The 19851-nt window shown below is 34.6% G+C and overlaps 1 protein-coding gene across 3 annotated transcripts in view; it reads right to left on the bottom strand.

Moving 5' to 3' along the window:
* The window catches only part of NRG1 (neuregulin 1), a 688020-nt gene that overhangs the window by 10247 nt on the left and 657922 nt on the right, over positions 1-19851 (bottom strand). For 2 of the 3 annotated variants that reach the window (XM_083175136.1, XM_083175145.1), the window contains 4 exons: positions 19244-19302; positions 4450-4552; positions 3829-3949; positions 2761-2891 (listed from right to left, as the gene is read on the bottom strand). In XM_083175136.1, the coding sequence (XP_083031262.1) occupies positions 2761-2891; positions 3829-3949; positions 4450-4552; positions 19244-19302 (414 nt within the window). Of the gene's footprint in view, positions 1-2760; positions 2892-3828; positions 3950-4449; positions 4553-13089; positions 13114-19243; positions 19303-19851 lie in introns of all 3 variants that reach the window. The other variant, XM_083175127.1, reaches the window with a different exon arrangement.

Genomic DNA, 19851 nt, shown 5'->3' with positions numbered 1-19851 from the left:
ACCTTTCCCCCGTCACTACTAACACTTGCAAGTGACTGCAATAAAACCACAACTTATTCTGACATAAGAACCCCAGAGTTACTACACATTCTATTTGCAAACGTGACCCCTTATATGGCCATTTAGGTTTTTTTATTGTATAGATTGTACTATAAAATGTTGTGTTTTTTTAATATATATATGTATTTATAAAATTAGTATCTGTATAAGCATATGCCATTTTATATTCTTCTTCTTTTTTATTTACATAAAAATTTATATATTCAGTGTGGTGTGTCCGGCGTTTTTTCTGTCAAGTGGAATGTATTAGTTATTAATCCACCTAGCAGTGCATGGTTGTTTTAAAAACCCATCCCCAGATCCAGCATGAAGCCCCCTTTACATCCAGCATGAAGCCCCTGGCATCAAGCAAAACCCCCTCTAGCAATGAGCATGTAGGTAAGTGGCACTGATGTTTCAAATATGTAATTGGCATCATGGTGTGCGGCATAATGTGTAATGGGTATTATGGTGTGTGGCCTTATGGGTAATTGGCATTACGGCGTGCGGCTTTATGCGCAATGGGCATTAGGACATAGAACCTGTTGTTAATTTATTTGAATCCCACCACTGCGCAATACCTGTATGTCAGTACTGCTCATGCGTTGTTCCCTGTGCCTGTCATCTGTATTGTACAGGTGCCTTAAAACATGATTTCACTTGTATGGCACAAAGAAGCCCATAGAAGCTGGGCGCATGCGCAGTACAGAGGATGGTACTGCGCATCTGCCAGTCCCAGCACCTGTCATCATTGTACAGGCGCTGGGAACATTAGAGTGGGAACCAGGAGGAGCAGCGGCGGTGGAAGGGAGGGTGTGCAGGCATCGTGGCCAGTGGCAGCCCCCCTCCTACCATAAGGTAGGAGCCGCCACTGGTATTTACTACTTATTTCCTTACTGAACATTTCAATGTGCAGTAAGGAAATGTCATGACTGCCAGACTGAAATATTTTGCTCTTCCTCTTGCTGTTCCTCTTAAAGAACCTAGTGCTTTGATGGCAGCAACAGCTTCCTTCATGGTTGACAGATCAGGGAGAGTACTCTTCTTTTCTCCATCCTTGGCTTGTAGTGTCTTTCCATCCATCTTGTCTCACTTGACAACTTCTAAACTATGACTGACCTATGGCTGTTACCTAACTACCTTATATACCCCTGTCCTGGAAAGTGATACTATTTTGGATTGTGACGTAGAAGAATCTTGACAAACCTGTCTTGTGTACACCAAAAACATGCAAATATGTTCCGGAATGTTCTAGAATTTAATATTGTTTGAAGTAAAATTCTCTGATCTTTATTGAGTTTTGATACACAGTTCCACTTGGCTATCCAGCCTTAGTGTTGGGAGCGATGATCCCAGATTACATTTGTGATCCAGTCTCCCTCAGGTGTAGTTTAGTGAACTTCCAAAAGTAAATACCTTATTCAATGTAGAAAACTCAATTTAATCGTGCAAGTGCACACTTTCAAAGAAATACAAATACACTTACTGTGCACAAGTCACATCTATTTTTCGTGAATATTTGTCATCTCAAGATAAAAAATTATAATGCCCGACAAAAAAAATATTGCGCATAACATTTATACAACTGACACCAGTCAGTCCAAATGTTGCTGATTTGTTTGTCTCTGTTCTTTCCTTTTCGTGATATCACAAAATTCATTAATCACTTCCTCTTATGTGAGATTGTAACAAGGGATCATGTCTGCCAGGGGATCAACTGTCACCAATCCCCCCTAATGTGATTTGTTCCACAATGACAAATTATACATATCACTCATACATTTTACACACAGATGCAATAAAAATATGTCATTCGGTCTGATAAATTCAAACACCACTCTTCATTTGCAGTGCACGTCATTTTATTTACAAAATTTAATACAAAGGACTCTAAGCTCAATGTGATATAGACCTGCGCCATGTATTTTCCTGTAATAAATATTACTTTCTTTTCTGTATTCTTGTAAATTTAAAAAACGTAGACATCCAGCATGTTCACATGCTTACAAATATTGACAATGTTGACATTCATCATGTTTAGAATATCGGAAAGAAAACTTGACCCTGTGGTCAAGAGGTAACTTGCCTTATTTGGCAGCTCCAGTTGTGTCTTTTGGGTGTAGTAGTCAGGTGATGGTGACTACAGGCATCCAAAGGTGAGTAATGCCACTAGCCCTAATCCTGACCCCAACCTTCCCCCTAGTGCTGAACACTAACCCTTCCTCTAGAGCAGCGGTTCTCAAACTGCGGGTCCTGGCCTGGGAGTGCATTGTGACCATCTCAACATACGGTCACAACTCCAAGGAGTCTTGAAAAATCAGTTGAATTGTCTGTTACCTCAGAATCCTAGCATACTGGTATTCTAAAGTACCATCGGGTAGATTTCCTGCCATCCTCTGCCTCAACTTCAAGGTTTGCTTTGACCTATTGTAACATACTATCATTGATGTCATAATAATATATGAGTAATGGACACATTCCGGGTCATGTCAGACTACTATTACATGATCCAGATAAACATAGCCAATAGCAAGTCTTGAACAATGTGAAAAAAAACCACCTTATATAACTTGATTTAAATAGGGATGACTATTAGGGAATGGTGATCTTAAGATGTTGTTTGTCAGATCAATAAAAAACTATTATAAAAAAAAAAAATGTGGACATCCTTACCAATTTCTGAATAATAAATTCAAAGATGAAAAGAGAAGGTGCACAAACCTGTGGCTTGGTGTTTGGGTAACTGTTGTTGAATGATGTGTTGTTGAAGTATAATGACTTGTTGAAAAGGATGTTTCTGTTTCCCGCTCAATGACATGTTCACTGGATATAACATTCTTGGAAACATATTGCTGAAAAAGTAATTGAAAAAAATTCTTCAACGATGTACATAAAACATAAGTCTTTACAAGATTGATTTAATACTATTAAACTATTAAAACTGCCTTTTTGCAATTAAAATGATGCATACTCTGTAATGTTAGGCCTATTTGAAAGAAATCCAATTAGATTCTTCCCTTATTAAGATGCAATGCAGTAGATCACCTTACAGTGTCTTGCAATGCAACAACGTAACCACTGGGTCTCTTGGCTACTGTCCAGGGATAATAATGTATTAAACATTACCATTAAAACTTTTACTTAATGATGGTGCTTTATCCGAAATGGGTTCACCTTAGAGTTCAATACACTAGGATTGTAATATTTTTTTCAAATGCACCTCAATGAGTATATTATTACATTTCTTTTTTCTTTTTTTTCAATTTACTAAAATTGCAAATGCTACAACATAAATGCAACATGCATGAAGCATCTAATGTATGTGAATGCAGTAACTGCAGCTAACATGAAGTGTCTAATGTACTGTATGTGAAAGCAGTGACTGCAGCTCAAATTTGCTTGTTATGAATAGGGTTCTGGGGAGATTGGTGGGTGATGACAACTAACTGTGAGATGAGAGGGCCACTTCCAAGGGAGGAGGCTGGGAGCAATTAAAGGTGAGAAGGCAAGGAGGTATCTAATAAGGTCATTTTGCATGTGTTGAGATGTGTGCTGTCACTGCAAGGGTAGCAAGGCCATTTTGGATGTTGCCCTATTGTTGCTGTTTATAATGGGGTCCCCAAACCATTTAAATCCTCAGGGCCCCAAAAATGAAGGTCTACTCCTGGATAGGGTTTTACTGGTTTATGGATATCTTATTTCTACTACAAAATTACTTTTCATAATCTATCTCCAGAAGTGGTGAAAAAACAATATTTTTAATAGAACATTTATTACAGGTAAACCTACATTTACCAGCTGGACATTTTCTTGTGGTGGATTTGGATGATGTGGCCCATTTGCCATATTGACCATATTGTTCCTTTCTGAGCGATGACTTAGACGATCACGCAACTTTTTTCTTTGTTTCCTAAAGATAAGTTTAAAATGTAATGTTTAGAATTTTACTTGTTGACTTATGACACGGAATACATGATGATGCCTGATTAAAAATATTGTACACTTTTGCTGTATATATGTATAGAACATTCTATAATTTGAAAAAAACCCTTTCCAATTATTGGGGACAGTCTTGACATTTAATTTTCTCAATCACAAATTAGATTGAAATTGTTAATGCCTTATTTAGGTAAATAGCAAACTGTCAATTTAATTGATACTTTTTTGGCAGTTTTACTATACAATATCTTGCATATATGAATTAACATTTGAATGAATTTAACCAACTGTAAATTAACTAATTTTATTATCATTAAACAGCATAGTTGGTGTGATCAGATATCAATAATGATATCTTTAAATATTTTTTTGACATTTTCAAAGACAATATTTGTAAGTCTTTTTTCTGATTTATACACTCAAATGTAGTAAAATATACATGTTTAAATATAAAATAAAAGGAAAGTTTACTTGGTTTTGCAGTAGGCCACAACACACATGATGCCAACTACAAGCAGAGCAATACAGATGCCAGTAATGGTCAGCACTCTTTTCTGGTACAATTCTTCGGCTTCTAGAGAGGTAAAAAAAAAAAGATGCACTCAAATGCTAAGTTCATTATGAGTTACACTCAAACCCCCAATTTTTTTGCATCATTTACTCCAGTAAAATGATAGTTAAAATAAACAATAACGGCTAAATGTATTACAATTTTTCAAATAGTCATGCTTTTAAATACCATAAGCATAAAATAAAAATGTAATAAATTAAATGGCATCTTGAATGTAAGGAACATCTAAACTTTCCAATATAAACAGTATATATATATATATATATATATATATGCAGTATATATATAGCTATCCATATATCATTTCTTTTTATAAATTCACAAAACAAATACTTTGACAATGATATATGTATGAAACATAGAATTTCTGATGTAGATCCTGTGAAGGCAATTTTTACATTGTTTTACATTTATGTTATTTAAAAAAATAGTTTTAGTAATAAAATAACAGAATAAAATTAAAATTATTTCAGATTATAAAAAGAAGTTATATTAATGTTTCCCAACTACATTATAAAAAAACTATATTATTGGTCAGGGAAATGATATGTAAAGAATAATAATGGAAAATAACAATGATTAAATTTTTATTTGCAATTGTTTACATATTCTGGCATTATCAAAAATAATTTGTATTGTACCAAAATAGTAATATAATAATAATAATAAGTCATCCCAAAAGGAAGTGTTTCCATTGTGAACTTCACCTTAGCAAAATGAATTACCTTCACATGACCTCCTCAGAAAAACAGACATTTAAATAGTTGATATTGGCTTGCAATCACATAGCAATTAGGTAAAATAAAACCAAAATCTATCCAAATTAATATTTTAGGAAAAGTAGAATTTTCAGATTTGTGAAGTGCACTGTATCTTACTTAAATGTTGTAGCTAAATTTAATTAAGAAAAAGCATTGTAGCCCATTGCAACCAATTAGATGCTTGCATTGATTTCTGAACTGAAAAATAACAGCAGTAGTTAGAATTTCTTTGGTTGATATAGTCAACATACATTTTTTTGTTTAGTAAATGCCATATTTTATTTTGTAAAACTAATGCAGTGATACATTAGCCAATTTAATGCTGTTTTGTTACTTCTACTTTAATGAATCTCAGCCAAATAGGACTTCAGTATTTTTTTTATTATTACTTTCTTTAATGGTCAATGTGCCTCTAGAATCACCATGGGGGTTTATTTAATAAGATGGGAGTTCTATTGAAGATGGGATGTTTCTATGGGCAACCAATTAGATTCTATCTATTTTCTTCTAGAAGATAATAAATAAATAAGTCATTTCTGATTGGTTGCTATGGGCAACATCCCATCTTCAATAGATTTCCCATCTTAGTGAATAAATCCCTAGGTTTCATATATTATTGAACATGTGGTAAATTACATATTTTGCCTGCTTTAGATTAAATAGAAGTCTGCAATTCTAGATCTAAAGGGTGAGCTGCATAGTAAGTTATATAAGATACCAGTTAAATAAAATGTATGCAACTTAAAGACTAAATTATGTATTATGCTTTGAATAATTCGTATGGCTTGTTCCCTTTGTGTTTAGTATAGCTCAAAATTATTATTTTTCCAGAAAGTGCACAGTAGATCAGTGATCAATTGCCTATCCTGCTCCCATTTCTTTTAAATATTTTCGGGGTATGTAACTGAGTTACACTTTACATAAAGGCCAAGCATTAATCAAGGTAAAATAACCCATCAGCATCATTTTTGGGAACAGAATTGAATTATCAAATCAATCTATAAGATTATATACTAAAACTGCTGAAAGCCTAATCCAAGTTTGTTGCTAGTTATAACCAGATTTCGGTTTAAAATAACGTGGAACATGTATGGCTAATGAATGTAAAAATGTGATTGGTAAATGTGTTACATGTACTTATTTTACATGTGGTCTCTGAATATAATTTATACCCCTTTTATACCAAAATGCTGGCTCGCACCTGGGCTTTTGGACCCAGCTTCAAGCTGGGTGCGACCCAGTGTTTGTTACCTTTTACACCGGAGCCCTCCCCCCCCTCCGGTGCAGACGGTTCCTGAGCCGCCGCTTGGAGATGAAATCATCTTCAAGCGCTGATCGTAGGGCCAGGACCACTGCGCTGGGGGAAAGCCCAGCACTAAGGTAATCTGCTGGGCTGCCCCCAGCTCCCCTGCACCCCTCGTCTGGGAGGTGAATGGATGCCGCACACATGCATCCATTCACCTCCTCTGCTGCCGCCACTGCTGTCTGCAGAGTATAGCAGATAGCAGAAGAGGCTGTGTGTGCCCCCGTCCAACCTGTGGATGCTGCGGTCCGCAGGTTGTACATCCCCCATTGTTGTAAACGGGAGCTTAATCGTATGACCTGGCACACTAATTTACACCGCCTTCTACCCAGGTTCTAGCCATGTTCTACCTGGTAGAAGTTCCGTGTACAGGGACAAGGCTTGACCCATTTACACCGCCTGACCTGGGTCTGACCCACCGAGGATGGTGGTGAAAAAGGGGTATTATTGATTTACTATACAATCTGAAATTAAATGTTTATATTTCCATCTTTTATTTCAATTGATATTTTATATATTCCCAATATTTGTATAAATACTATATTTGTATATATATTTACAGTCTGGGTAGTGAAACCAGAGAGCAGGGAGGGCATTCACCACTATCAGTAGATAGAGCCTTTATTCCGTCAAATTTGGTCAAGTTCAGTCAAGCCCCTAAGGGACTTTTCAAGACAAGCAACTGAACTGCAACAATCCACTTTAGTGCCCTTTAGTTTCACTAGCACGTTGTATATACATTAGGAATCTTGGATTTTTTTAGTGGAGCACACCTATTCAAACTTCACTGGATTAAGTAGAAGCTAAATTTAAATTGAAGGGAAAATTAAATTAAGGGGCATTTTGGTACAGCTCTAGTTGCACTTTTCTAAATGGAAATATATTATAAAATATTTCCTAGAGTAATTAGAAATGTACATGTGTCCCTACTTGATTGAAAGTTTGATTTAAAGACATTAGTAAATCAATTTTTCTGCATAATTCACATTATTGAAGCATTAACAAAATTTATTTTGAAACCCATATAATGTAGTCATGTTATCAGTGTTTTTGAAAATAAAAAACAGTAGAAAAGTATAAAAAAGTATAAGAAAAATCCCAATGACCTATGTTTCCTAAATAGCCTGCAGGCATTAAAATGCCTTGAAATAAATGTATGAAAAGTAGCAGAAGTTGGAAATATGTAAACTGTGACAAAAGGAAGATGTTATGTACTCCACATGTCAAGAATATTATGTGCTATGCATGACTAAACTAATTATATTTTTTTTTTATAATTTGTGGTTTTTAATAGAGTTGCTCGCATTAAAAATTAAATGTCAAATATTTGTATCAAGTAAATTTTAATTCAAAGAAGAGAATTTTTCTCAAAGCACAAAGGGATATGGTAATTTAGTATAAATATAACACATTTATTCTTCCTTCGAATGAACTCAATAATGTTTCACCACTACCACTGCAACTCTCTAAAACATTTTCCATTTTTAAATAAAATTAGTAGTAAAATAGAAAATCTGTTAAAAAATCTATTAAGTACTATGCCTAATTACAAGTAGTATTAAGATACAGTGCACTTTAAGCATGGGAATTAAGGTCTTGCAAGCCAATATCATGAACATGAAATATACAGTCAACAAGTTATGAACATTGTCAAACAAATAATGGAAAGCAAAGATTATTAATAAAGTTAAAGAAGTTAGGTTGTAATAAGGAAAGTTGCATTGATTACGAAAATAAATTAAAGAGATAGAATTAGAGGAAAAAACTATGAAGGACAGGCAGAGTAAGAGTGGGATTATATAGAGGAAAATATAAGGTTAAGGGATACAGGTTAAGGAGTCAACTGTAGGCCTGGCACAGCATGCTTGATACTGGAAAAAACAGAGTGAGGAAATGCTTGAAAAAAAGGTTGAAGCAGAATTGAAGGGATTTCTCATACAGCATAACCCCTGAGCTAGATTTAATGATGCTTGCTTTTCACGTATGCCATCAGCTTCATGCTGTATATGTGGGAAAATAATTCACACATAATTTAATGGCAGCTAATGGCAATTTAGAGCATATTGCTTACACTCTAAACTGAAGTCAATCTGGTATTTTGATGAACTGATAAACCCAATAGACACAATTGAGATAATTAAGAAAGAAACAGGAGAGGAGGGAGGGGGGGGGGGGGTAGGGGGATGCCATGAATGCTGGGTAGCTGGTTACAGGATGGGTGGTACCTTGGCACTGAACAGCCCACATTATTGAAAAATACTAATTATATCTATAAGAAATGACACAGAGTTTGGCAAGATACTGTACAGAACTTTAAAGTTAATACACACACACAAAAAATTACAAAATGTCAAAAGGCTCCCATGAAATGTGTACCATGCACTGCATATGGTAGCCCTTAATGCCAATATTATACCAACTGGGCTTTTAGAACATTACATGGTTTGTGCCAAAACATCAATATCTTGCTACATAAATCAGTTTCAACAGAAGTTCTGATTTCAATCAAATTTTAAGATATAAAGCTAAATAATGTTTTAAAATAACAAACAGTTTGGTGATGTACATGGTATCCTTAAAGTCATACAAATCTTTTATCTGAAAACCTGAACATTTAAGCTTTATAGATAGAATCCTCCAATCTATATAACCAAGAGGCCTATATGATGATCATACTATAAAATATCCACAACCTGGTTTACTTTTATTTTATGTGTGAAAAATATAAATTAGTCAAATCAGAAACACTGCTAAGGGCAAGAATAGTCAAGCTCTGATAGTTTATTTAATTTATTAATTTCATTAAATGTTTAGTATTAAAGTTACAGATGTAGTCACGTACAACTTGGCTCCAACATGACACGGGTATGACTCGTATTCAACGATTCAGGTGTTCGCTGGCATGCGTGTGCATCTTTTCGATAACTGTGGCTATTGACTTTCCATTATATAAATGTCTATAGAGAAATATTTAAAACTTGAATCCTTCAACAACAATGCTAGACAAAATTAAGGCACTAGTGCAAGTATACCCTAAAAATTGAGGGTCCGCAAATCTAACATTTATAAATAAAGACTAGAACACATTAAAGTTACTTTATATATAGATCAAATGTCAAGAAGCATTATACGAAGAAAGCTTTCAGAAAATACACAGTTGTTGATCAGTTGTGTTGATAAATATGTATTTATACGTTTGTGAATAAGGGCCAGATGCACTAAGCTTCAAAAGTGATAAAATGGAGAGTGATAAACAGCCAGCCAATCAGCTCCTACCTGTCATGTCACAGACTGTGTTTGAAAAATATCAGGCAGGAGCTGATTGGTTGGTTGTTTATCACTCTCCATTTTATCACTTTTGAATCTTAGTGCATCTTGCCCGAAGTGAGAAAGAAGTTCCATTGCTGTGCAGAAAGGATCAGTATTAATATTTAAACCTAATTCTTTATTAATGCATTTTTTCAACAAATTATAGCATTATCTTTCTGGACACTATAGCCAATCTTAAGTATTATAATGTGTATTAAATACCCATAAAGAAGTCCAAAAATATTAACATTTCACTGAATTCTGAAAAATATATATTTTAAATTTATATCCAGGATTCAATCTAATAAAATTAAGCGTTCCTATTGTATACACCTGACAAAACATGTGTATTAATTGATCCTTTTGTTTTATTACTTCTTTAGACAACTGTATTAATGTGCTTTAATATTTAATTCTTGGTTCAGAATTGGTGCTCAATTTCAACACAGTGCTATGCTGTCACTTTACAATGCATGAACTATTGTTTTTTTTTTCTCTTTTTTTCTTTCTATGTACATTGCCTTTATCTATGCTGAACTAATGCCTAAACTTAATTATTATTTTTTTAAATCATATTTTTGACTTCCTTTTGGGTATTTAATATATATTTAAAATCACAAGGCCAACACTTTCAAAAGAGAATCAATCTAATTGGTTTTGAATATATTTATAAAGAATTCACTTTTAATTTATTAAATAATAATAATAATAATAATAATAATAATAATAATAATAATAATAATAGTATTGTTTGCTCAAGTTACAATTTAGAAATTCTCAGCTGAAAATTAATTACAGTACATAATGTCATCTTGGAAAGTATTTTATATATTAATGCTGGCCATAGGCTGCAAGCCAACCTAATGGTAGAGATGCTGGGCAATGTTCTGATAATATCTGTGCTGCCACACACTAAACAATGTATACTATACAATGCACTGATCACTATATGGTGTTAGCAGAATGACAGTAGGGACAATCAAACATGCTTGAGAATCAAATCTGGATCACTTTTCTGCTGTTATCAAGATTTGAGAGATTATCGTTCATGTAGATACACCAACTGGCAGATTTCCCACTAGGCATGTGAGACATGTGCCTCAGGATGCTACCTACTGGAGGCAATGGGGCAGGCCATCTCCACCACAGAACTACTGCCTGAACCACTGCAGTGATTGGTAGTGGTGCCGCATGGCATCTCGCTCATCCACTGCCCTGAAATTAAAGGTGCCACGGCATTAAACGGAGCGACAGCCAGAGAGCATACACCACTGGGGCTGGAGTAGGAAGGATGGGTGGTTGAAGAATCACTGTGGGGCTGGAGTTGCAGACACTTGGGGGGGGGGGGGACAATAATGTTACTCCTATGGGTGGCTTGTCCCTTAATTCAACTACTAGACTATAATTGATCAGTACTGTAATGCATCTCTGCTTACATGTATTAGTTGCCATTTTGTAATTATTTATGTTATTCATTGCAGCACACTAACACTAATGATCATTTTATGCACTTTTTTTGCATCAGCATTATGGTACGAAAGTGACAAGATGACATTTCCATGTGCTATCTCTTGGCTTAGTATTATATTTCTAGCATAAATTTGAACTTTGTTGGTGTTAGACAGAGAAGTGGAGGTAAAAAAAAATTATGGGGGGTATTCAATGTTGGGTCACGGCTGTCGAGTTGGCTCGACAGCCGTGACCCTATACAATTCTCGGTCAGCTCGACTGAGAAATCACAGGCGGGATTCATTGTCCCGCCTGCCATGGGGTAAGAAGGGGGCGTGGCCAGGAGAAGTAGCCGAGAATCGTCGAGCTGCAGCCGGGAGCTCGACAATTCCCAGCCGTTCTCAGCAGAACGAGCCCGACTGCTTGTGAATTTGGGCTCATTCTACGAGATCCCCTGCTCAATGCTGTCGAGGAAGACAGCATTGAATAGGGCCGGCGGCCATCTCCCCCTGACGGGGGATGCTCGCCGGTGATTGAATATCCCCCTATGTCGAAAAGCACGATACTTATAAATGAGCCTGGGTTGTATTGGAGATAAACAAAAAAGAGAAATGAGAATTAAATATTGAGAACAATGATAAGAAGAGCATGTGAGAATGTAAACTATGGTTGTTGGCAATGAAGTTTGATATAAAGTAATAAAAAAGGCAAGAGATATTGATAATAATCATAATATTCCAATCCACTGTCATAGTATATTGTAAACTAAAACCACAACAATATTAAAGTTATTTTATGAATTTAAATTTATATAATTTTTTTTTTTAAATAATGTATTCAGTAATGAATACATTTCACTAAGCATATCTTCTATAAATTGGCATTGTTCTTATTATGGTGATTATAGCAAGTGGTGAGGACATAAGGCCTGATTCTGATTCACTTAAAAAAGCAAATTCTACCTCTAGTGGACAAAACCATGTGCACTGCAGGGGGACGGGGGCAGATGTAACATGTGCAGAGAGAGTTAGATTTGGCTGGGGTTTGTACTTCAAATTGATATCTATATTGCAAGTGTAATAAAGCAGCCAGCATTTACTCTGCACGAAAACAAAATAACACCCAAATCTAACTCTCTCTGCACATGTTACATCTACCCCATCTGCAATGCACATTGTTTTGTCCATTAGAAAGAGAATTTGCTTTTGCAAGTAAACCAGAATTAGGCCCATCGTCATAAGACAATTGTCATTAAGAAGAGCAAAATGAAACACCAACCTAGACAATGGAGTGCTTTAATTCGCCTCTATACCTCACACTTAGATTAATGGTAACTTCAGCATTTCATGTGTTTTAATTTCATTTTTATTTTTAAAAAAAAAACATTTGTTTGGTAAGTCTAAATTTTGGCTATTGTTTATCAGTTCAGTGTTGCAAATATGATGTATACATTTACAATAAACTAGATATAAGTATGAGACAAACTCAGTTTAGAAAAAGTGCAAGCAAATAAAATAGTGATTTGAATCTGTTCATATGTTAAACTTTATATTATATAAAATATAAATAACAGAATCAAACATCTAATAGAACCGCGTTATAGCTGTATGATCCCTTACAAAGCATAAGGAAATTGGTTAGGAATTGAAGGAAAAAAAGAAGGTTTTAAGCTTTTAGGCTCTAATATCTGCAGGCTAAAAGGAATGATTGGTCCATACCCATAAATTCAATTCCAAGATGCTCTGCCAATGCAGAAAGTTGACAAAAAAGAAAGAAAAGGGAAAAAGTTTCAGAAAAGAGCAATACACTGTACTCCAAAAACAAACTGTACATGAATATCATGGCTACTCTGTGTCTGCACATTGAAACAAGACATGTGATGCATGGTAAATGGTCACTTCAAGTGTCCATGCAGTTTTTGATTTTTAATTTGTAAATATAGACTTTATATATCAACATGAACACAGGAAGAAATCTGAATGTATACATGAATGTAGCTCTTCATTAATATACAGTATTATATGATAATAACATTTGAATTCACTTTTTTCTCTGACATATGGTCAAGTGATATTACAGTCTTATATAACAAAATCTTACATGCTTAAGATGATTATCTAAGATTATATAATGGACTATTCTATTATTTAGATTTTGGATTTAGATATATAGTTCCGTATTATAAAATTATATATAAATTGCTGAGTTAGATAGAATAGACTAAACAACAACTTTCTGAATGCAAAATTAGGTGATCCTACAGTCTAGCTATAATAAAAATGACACAAGAAATAACCTAAACTATACTTTAATAAAAAAAAAACATAGCAATAAAATATATTTTAGGTATTATTTATGTACAGTACTTTAATACTGTAACTAACAAACAGCCAAATGTAACAACAAATAAATATGTATTTATATATATATGTATATCTATATATCTATATATACATGTATATATAGATAGATATATATTTATATATATATATCTATATAATATATATGTATAAATATGTATATATATATAACTTTGGTCTTCAATCAGTAACACTTCGTGGCAATACAATATATCCATTGGCATCCATCCAGATTTCTTCCACAGACAGCCATTAATGAGAGCCTACATTGACATTGCTAATTAGACATTAGTTGCACAAGAAGCTTGGTTAGTGGCATGCCCATGCATACATATTTTTGCATTTATGCCCATTTCTAGGCAGCAAGTTTAGTCTAATAAATTAAATTGCAGAAGTGATTATGCAGATTCCATTTGAAATACATTGTGAAATTGATCTGCATAAGTAGAATGTGATTTGGTTGTGTGGCTTAACAAGATAACATGCTGAGAAAACATGCACTGGTTCTTTAAATCTTACATTAGGGAATATTAAATTGGTGCTTACTATTCACAGCTACATTTGTGTTCAATGGCCAGGAACATTCTGTTTTGTTCATTACCAATGTCACTAAGTTCTTCCTATAATGTTTAGCATATTTTAGCCTTAATTTACAACTCTGACACTGGATTGTATTCACCTAAGGAATTTATGCATACTCAATGAAATGTGAAAACATTTCTTGCTATTTTTAATTTTTAATGCCTACTCTTTAACATAAATATACAGTGATGTCCACATAGTCATACATCATTGCTGCAGGCATGCCAAATAATCCATCTTGGCATACCATGCTGCATGAGTCTCTGCTATCTTAGTCACAACACAATGTGAATAGGACCACCAGAAGACTGTTCTGATAAATTTGATTTAGGATAATCTTACAGTTGTGTATCTGAGTCTCTGAAGCTATACACTAAAGGTGCATGCACACTCTACAATTTTTTTGACCAATTTTATTCACTTTGGCCCTTCTGAATGATATTAGTCAAAATATCTTTCAGTGTTTATGGGACGAATGACGAATGATGATGTACATACCCACCAGTTGTTCACCAAGATTGTTTGTCAACTGTGCATACAGCTCAAATTGGATATCTTTCAAAAACCTATAAACTGTAGCTAGATTGCTCATCTTTTGTCAACATCTTTCATCATCATCTTTCGTCCAGGAAACTGGGTTCAAGGGAAATTGGTCATAAATGTCTTTCAACAAAATTGGTCAAAAAATTGTACAGTGTGTATGCACCTTAAGTACTACAATGCAGAAACCATAGCTTTTTCCAAGGTTTGCTGAGCATTGTATACAGATTCAGTCACACACAATATATAAGTGTCTTATATCAAATTACTGGTGTGTCTTAGTCATGTTGCCTTACAACTACAGATGTGTCCATTTATGTTGCCGCAATGCATAATCATGGGCACCTGCATTGTGGCACTGTTACTCCTTGCTAGGCTGTGTATGCTTGCCCCTGTGAATTCCACATAAATGGTGTATGGATCTTGGGTGCAAGCCACTTGCATGTCATAAAGAAACACATTTGTACAGTAAGATGTCATTTCACCAAAAAAGACACCCAATGGACCTGTCAGCTTCCTTGTGCCAGGCATCCTGGCGTATAGAGGCTAGATGTATGAGGACACATCTGTAAATAAGAAGAATTGTATTTCTAACTTTTATAATGGCCTAACAGATTTTTTTAAAGCTCCATGCAATATAGTTTATCAGTTGCATTTGAAATGAATGAAATATAATAGAAAGCTATTAATTCTACTATTGCTTAATTTGCTTAATTTACTAGCTTATATTTCAGAAAGGGGAATTTTTTTTATTCTTTTTACACTAATGTGATGTCCCCACTGCTATCAGCCTAATTGCTGTTCAGACACTGAGGGTGAAATTTAATATGGTGAAAGGTTCAAAAAGTGAGAGATTTGTTATGAAATCTTCAGGGTTTTTAAAGCGGCAATCATTTCAAAATCAAACTGGTTTTGCAGTGTAACTGATTGCCGCTTTAAAAATACTGGAGATTTCTTACCAAATCTCTCACTTTTTGAATCTCTCATCCTATTACATATCCCCTTGATAATCTGGAAAGGTCTTTGCATGCCTTACCAATTATCAATTAAGTTAAGTGTGCAGTATATTTTCAGCTTAATGATATCTGAAAAATTGTGGAGAGTCCTATGGAAAGATGTAATAATTTGTTGAATAAAGGAAGACAGTGTGTATTGACATTACAGTACATAAGATCATCCTTATTGTGATATCAGCACATATGAATGAAATGCACTAAGCGATCATGACATTCATCTCACCAGAGGAACTGGTGCTACTCAATTTCTGATGCCCTGGGTGACAAACTAAGCTCTCCATACTGAAATGCTTCAAATGACTTTACAAACTCCATGAATTTTTGTGCAATTGTTTGACATCTAATAGGTCACCATAATTATTAAAATATTGTCAGGGCAGCTGAGTAACACACTGCTTGCTGGAGACATGGTTCGTAGACAGTAATATTTGACATACCACTTTACTAGTCCACTATCACTGGATATGCGCATGATAGAGCCAAATAGTTGGCTCATGTATGCACACACCTGCATTTACATAAATAAAGATACATGAAAAATCTTTTACTAATAATTACTGAAATGGCAAAAGCAAAAGAAAAGGGATTCTAGCCTTGTTAAGTAGGTTTCCACATGCTCTGTCAGACAAATGGCTTTTTATGTTTAATAAATAGGCTTCATAGCTATATTAAGGGGGCATTTAGTTACCTGTGCTAAATTACTGTGAGTATAAAAGGGTGGTATCTTCGGGCTTTAAAACCCGGGCCTATTCATTTACAGACCCTTTTTCAACCGAGCACCTTGTTAACAACCGCTAACATATGGGCATTAATACACAGAATTCATGAAAAGTTCACAGTTTTTTGTGTTAACAGGGTGGCAACACCTAGTAACCACCTAGTTGAGGTTTTTTTTACATTTATTCTGGAGCCTAAAAAAAATCCCAGATAAATGTTGCCATAAGCCGCACTTTGGAGCTAATAGAATAGCCTCAAGAGAATCAAATAGCCCGCAGTAAATTACTGCCGCTAATTGAATTCCCAGCTAAATATATAGGTTGGGCTTTTTTTAGATACATATATGTCTGTCATAGAAATAATTATCTGTGTGCTTGAAGAGAGTAATTTTAGCTAATTGAAAAGGTCTGCCAGCACTATATTATTAATGGTTGATAACAAAAATCATGACTGGATCGGTCTCATTACAGACTCACTTGTTCATACCATGTGAAAAGGACAAATAGAAAAATAAGGAAAACCTATTAAACTCTGATGTGATCTAAATACATGCTGCATGCATTGGTTAAGTGCAAAATTGACACACTAAAATTAGCCCTCAACCATGGATCTAAAATATATGGGTGAGACAATACTATTTCCTGTGGAGCCATATAAAGACTGAATTGCCTTGTGGATGTTATGTATTTATGTATAAATGTTCTTGTTGTGTACATGACATACATAATATATATAAGCTAGTTTAATGATTTGTATCCCCTCAGTGTTTTAAGTTTAATACAGGTTGAGTATCCCGTATCCAAAATGCTCGGGACCAGGAGAATTTTGGATAACGGATTATTCCGTATTTCGGAATATTTTAATATTTAAATTATGTATTTTGAAGTATCTTGCATGTATGCTGTATAAACACATAAAATACACACAAATATATTTTATTACCACATAAAATACACACAAATATATTTTATTTGTTCAAAAAACAAGGTTTCAAAACATGAAACAAAATTTGTGAACTATCTCAGATATTGAATTTGAATGCCAAGCAATCATTTTCTTGCACATATATAGTGCCAGTTACATATCATGTCCTCAGTAGTGCTGTTACAAATGTCCCCAGTGAGTTTTTAGCAAAAAAAAAAAATTTTTTTCACTTTCTGGAATGTATGGTTTTCGGAATAATTCGGATAACGGATACTCGGATACGGGATACTCAACCTGTATATATATATATTATTTTTTTTAATAAATATTTATAATCATCTTCATCATTGTTTATTTAAAAGGCGCCACAAAACTTTGCAGTGCTGGAGTTCACATCAATATGATTTGAAATCCGTCTCAGTACTGCTGACTTAGAAACCTGCTAATTGCACATTACAGTGTGTCCAAGGATGATATCATTAATAACTGATAACTATGTATTTACTCCTCGTAGTTATGATACATCTATAAATGGTTATGAATTAATGATTTAACTGCAGAATAAGATGAAATTAGGGATTCAACAACAGATGGGTTTGTTATCACAAGATAATTATAGATATTTGGTCTTATCTTTATATAACTTAAGATTGGCCTGGACATTATGATGTAATTACGGAGGGTTTTGGAATATGTGAAGATTTCTGGAGTTGTGTTATTTACAGCTAAAGATGGCTATTTCAACTTTGACGTTTCCATATACGATGGTTATGGAGGTTGTGATACAATATACTTCCAGGTGTTCTCAAGGTTTAGTCTCTGGCGCTACTATTTTTGGGAATCGCCCATCCCAGGTGTTGGGATATGTTCCCCTTACCCCAATGGGAAATTTGTGATTATAAGTGGTGTACTCGGGAATTAGGCGCTTCCCTCACGGAATCGAGGAGTGTGAATTTCTTTTCTTTTTAGAGATGTGCTCTGGTCAACAGCTCTGCATGAATGAATCTCATTCATGCAGAGCTGGTGACCAGAGCACATCTCTAAAAAGAAAAGAAATTCACACCCCTCGATTCCGTGAGGGAAGCGCCTAATTCCCGAGTACACCACTTATAATCACATACTTCCAGGTGTGTCTGGAATTGGTGATGTAACTACAGTTGTGATATACTGTACCTATAGATCGGTCTGGATAGTGTAATGTGGTTTGGTAATATGTGTAGCTAGAGGAAATGGATAGTAAGTTGATATATAATATATAAGGCTACAAAACAGCTAAGTCTGAATCTTGATTGTTTATAATTTAAGCTATAAATTACTCTTCCAAGCATAAATTGCATTCCTACTGTAATTCAGTTTGGACTCATAGATCTTAATTCCATTGTGTGAAGTCAACACATATTTATAAACTAGTATGTGTACACATGGAAACCTATATTTTTATATATCATGCTCATCTTTTCTTACCTTTATAGTGGCTATACTCTTTATTATTCTAGTAACAAAATATGCATGCCCATTAACATTGGTGGATCAAAAAGATATTTTAATAATAATAATAGAAATTATTATTATTATTTTGTATCATGCTACAGGCAGAGGCAAACAGTACTGAGCCTAGCAGAGAATACAAAATCAAGTACTAGGTGAGATCTGAAGAGAGATTCAGCAACGAGAAAGCAGCACCAATTGAGCATGCTCCTATTCAGGCAGAGACAGAAAGGAAGTGGACGTACTGTAGAAGCTGGCCATTACGTAGTTTTGGCAGCGATCACCAGTAAATTCATTTGGGCACCTGAGAGGAAAGACAAAAAAGGGTAGAGAAAACAGAGAAAAGTGAAGAGTTGAATATACAGTATGCCAAGAAAGAAGATCCTTCAAGTGTAAACTGATTGTTCTTGGAGGTCCGACATCAAAGTTCTCTGTTTTTGTACCGGCATGACTTATGGTTCACTTTGCCAAAATAATTAAATTTGGAATTCTTTACCCAGTTTTGATACAGCCAATAGCTGTGCTTGTTCCAGTAATTCAAACTGCATGTACTGTATTAATGAACATATCAAATATTAAACTACTGATTGATTGATTTAATAATTAATTGATGGGTTAAAACTCTCCTAAAGTCATGTGTGGTACAAAAAGAGGCAGTTCTCTCTGATAAAAGACATCCCCAAGCATAAGATTGATTCATTTGTTTTTTATTTGTTGCTGCATTCGGGGGGGATGGAGAAAACAAACACCAGATTATTGGGACATACTTTCTGGTCTTATGACTCTCACAGGATCAGTCGCAGTACATCTTGCTCCAGTGAATCCAGGTTTGCACCTAAAGGGTAAAAACGTG

Source organism: Crinia signifera, chromosome 1 (genome assembly GCF_055691185.1).
Source record: "Crinia signifera chromosome 1, ASM5569118v1, whole genome shotgun sequence".
Taxonomy (NCBI): Eukaryota; Metazoa; Chordata; class Amphibia; order Anura; family Myobatrachidae; genus Crinia; species Crinia signifera.
Note: the sequence above shows the minus strand (reverse complement) of the source record. Positions and strands in the feature narration are given on the sequence as shown.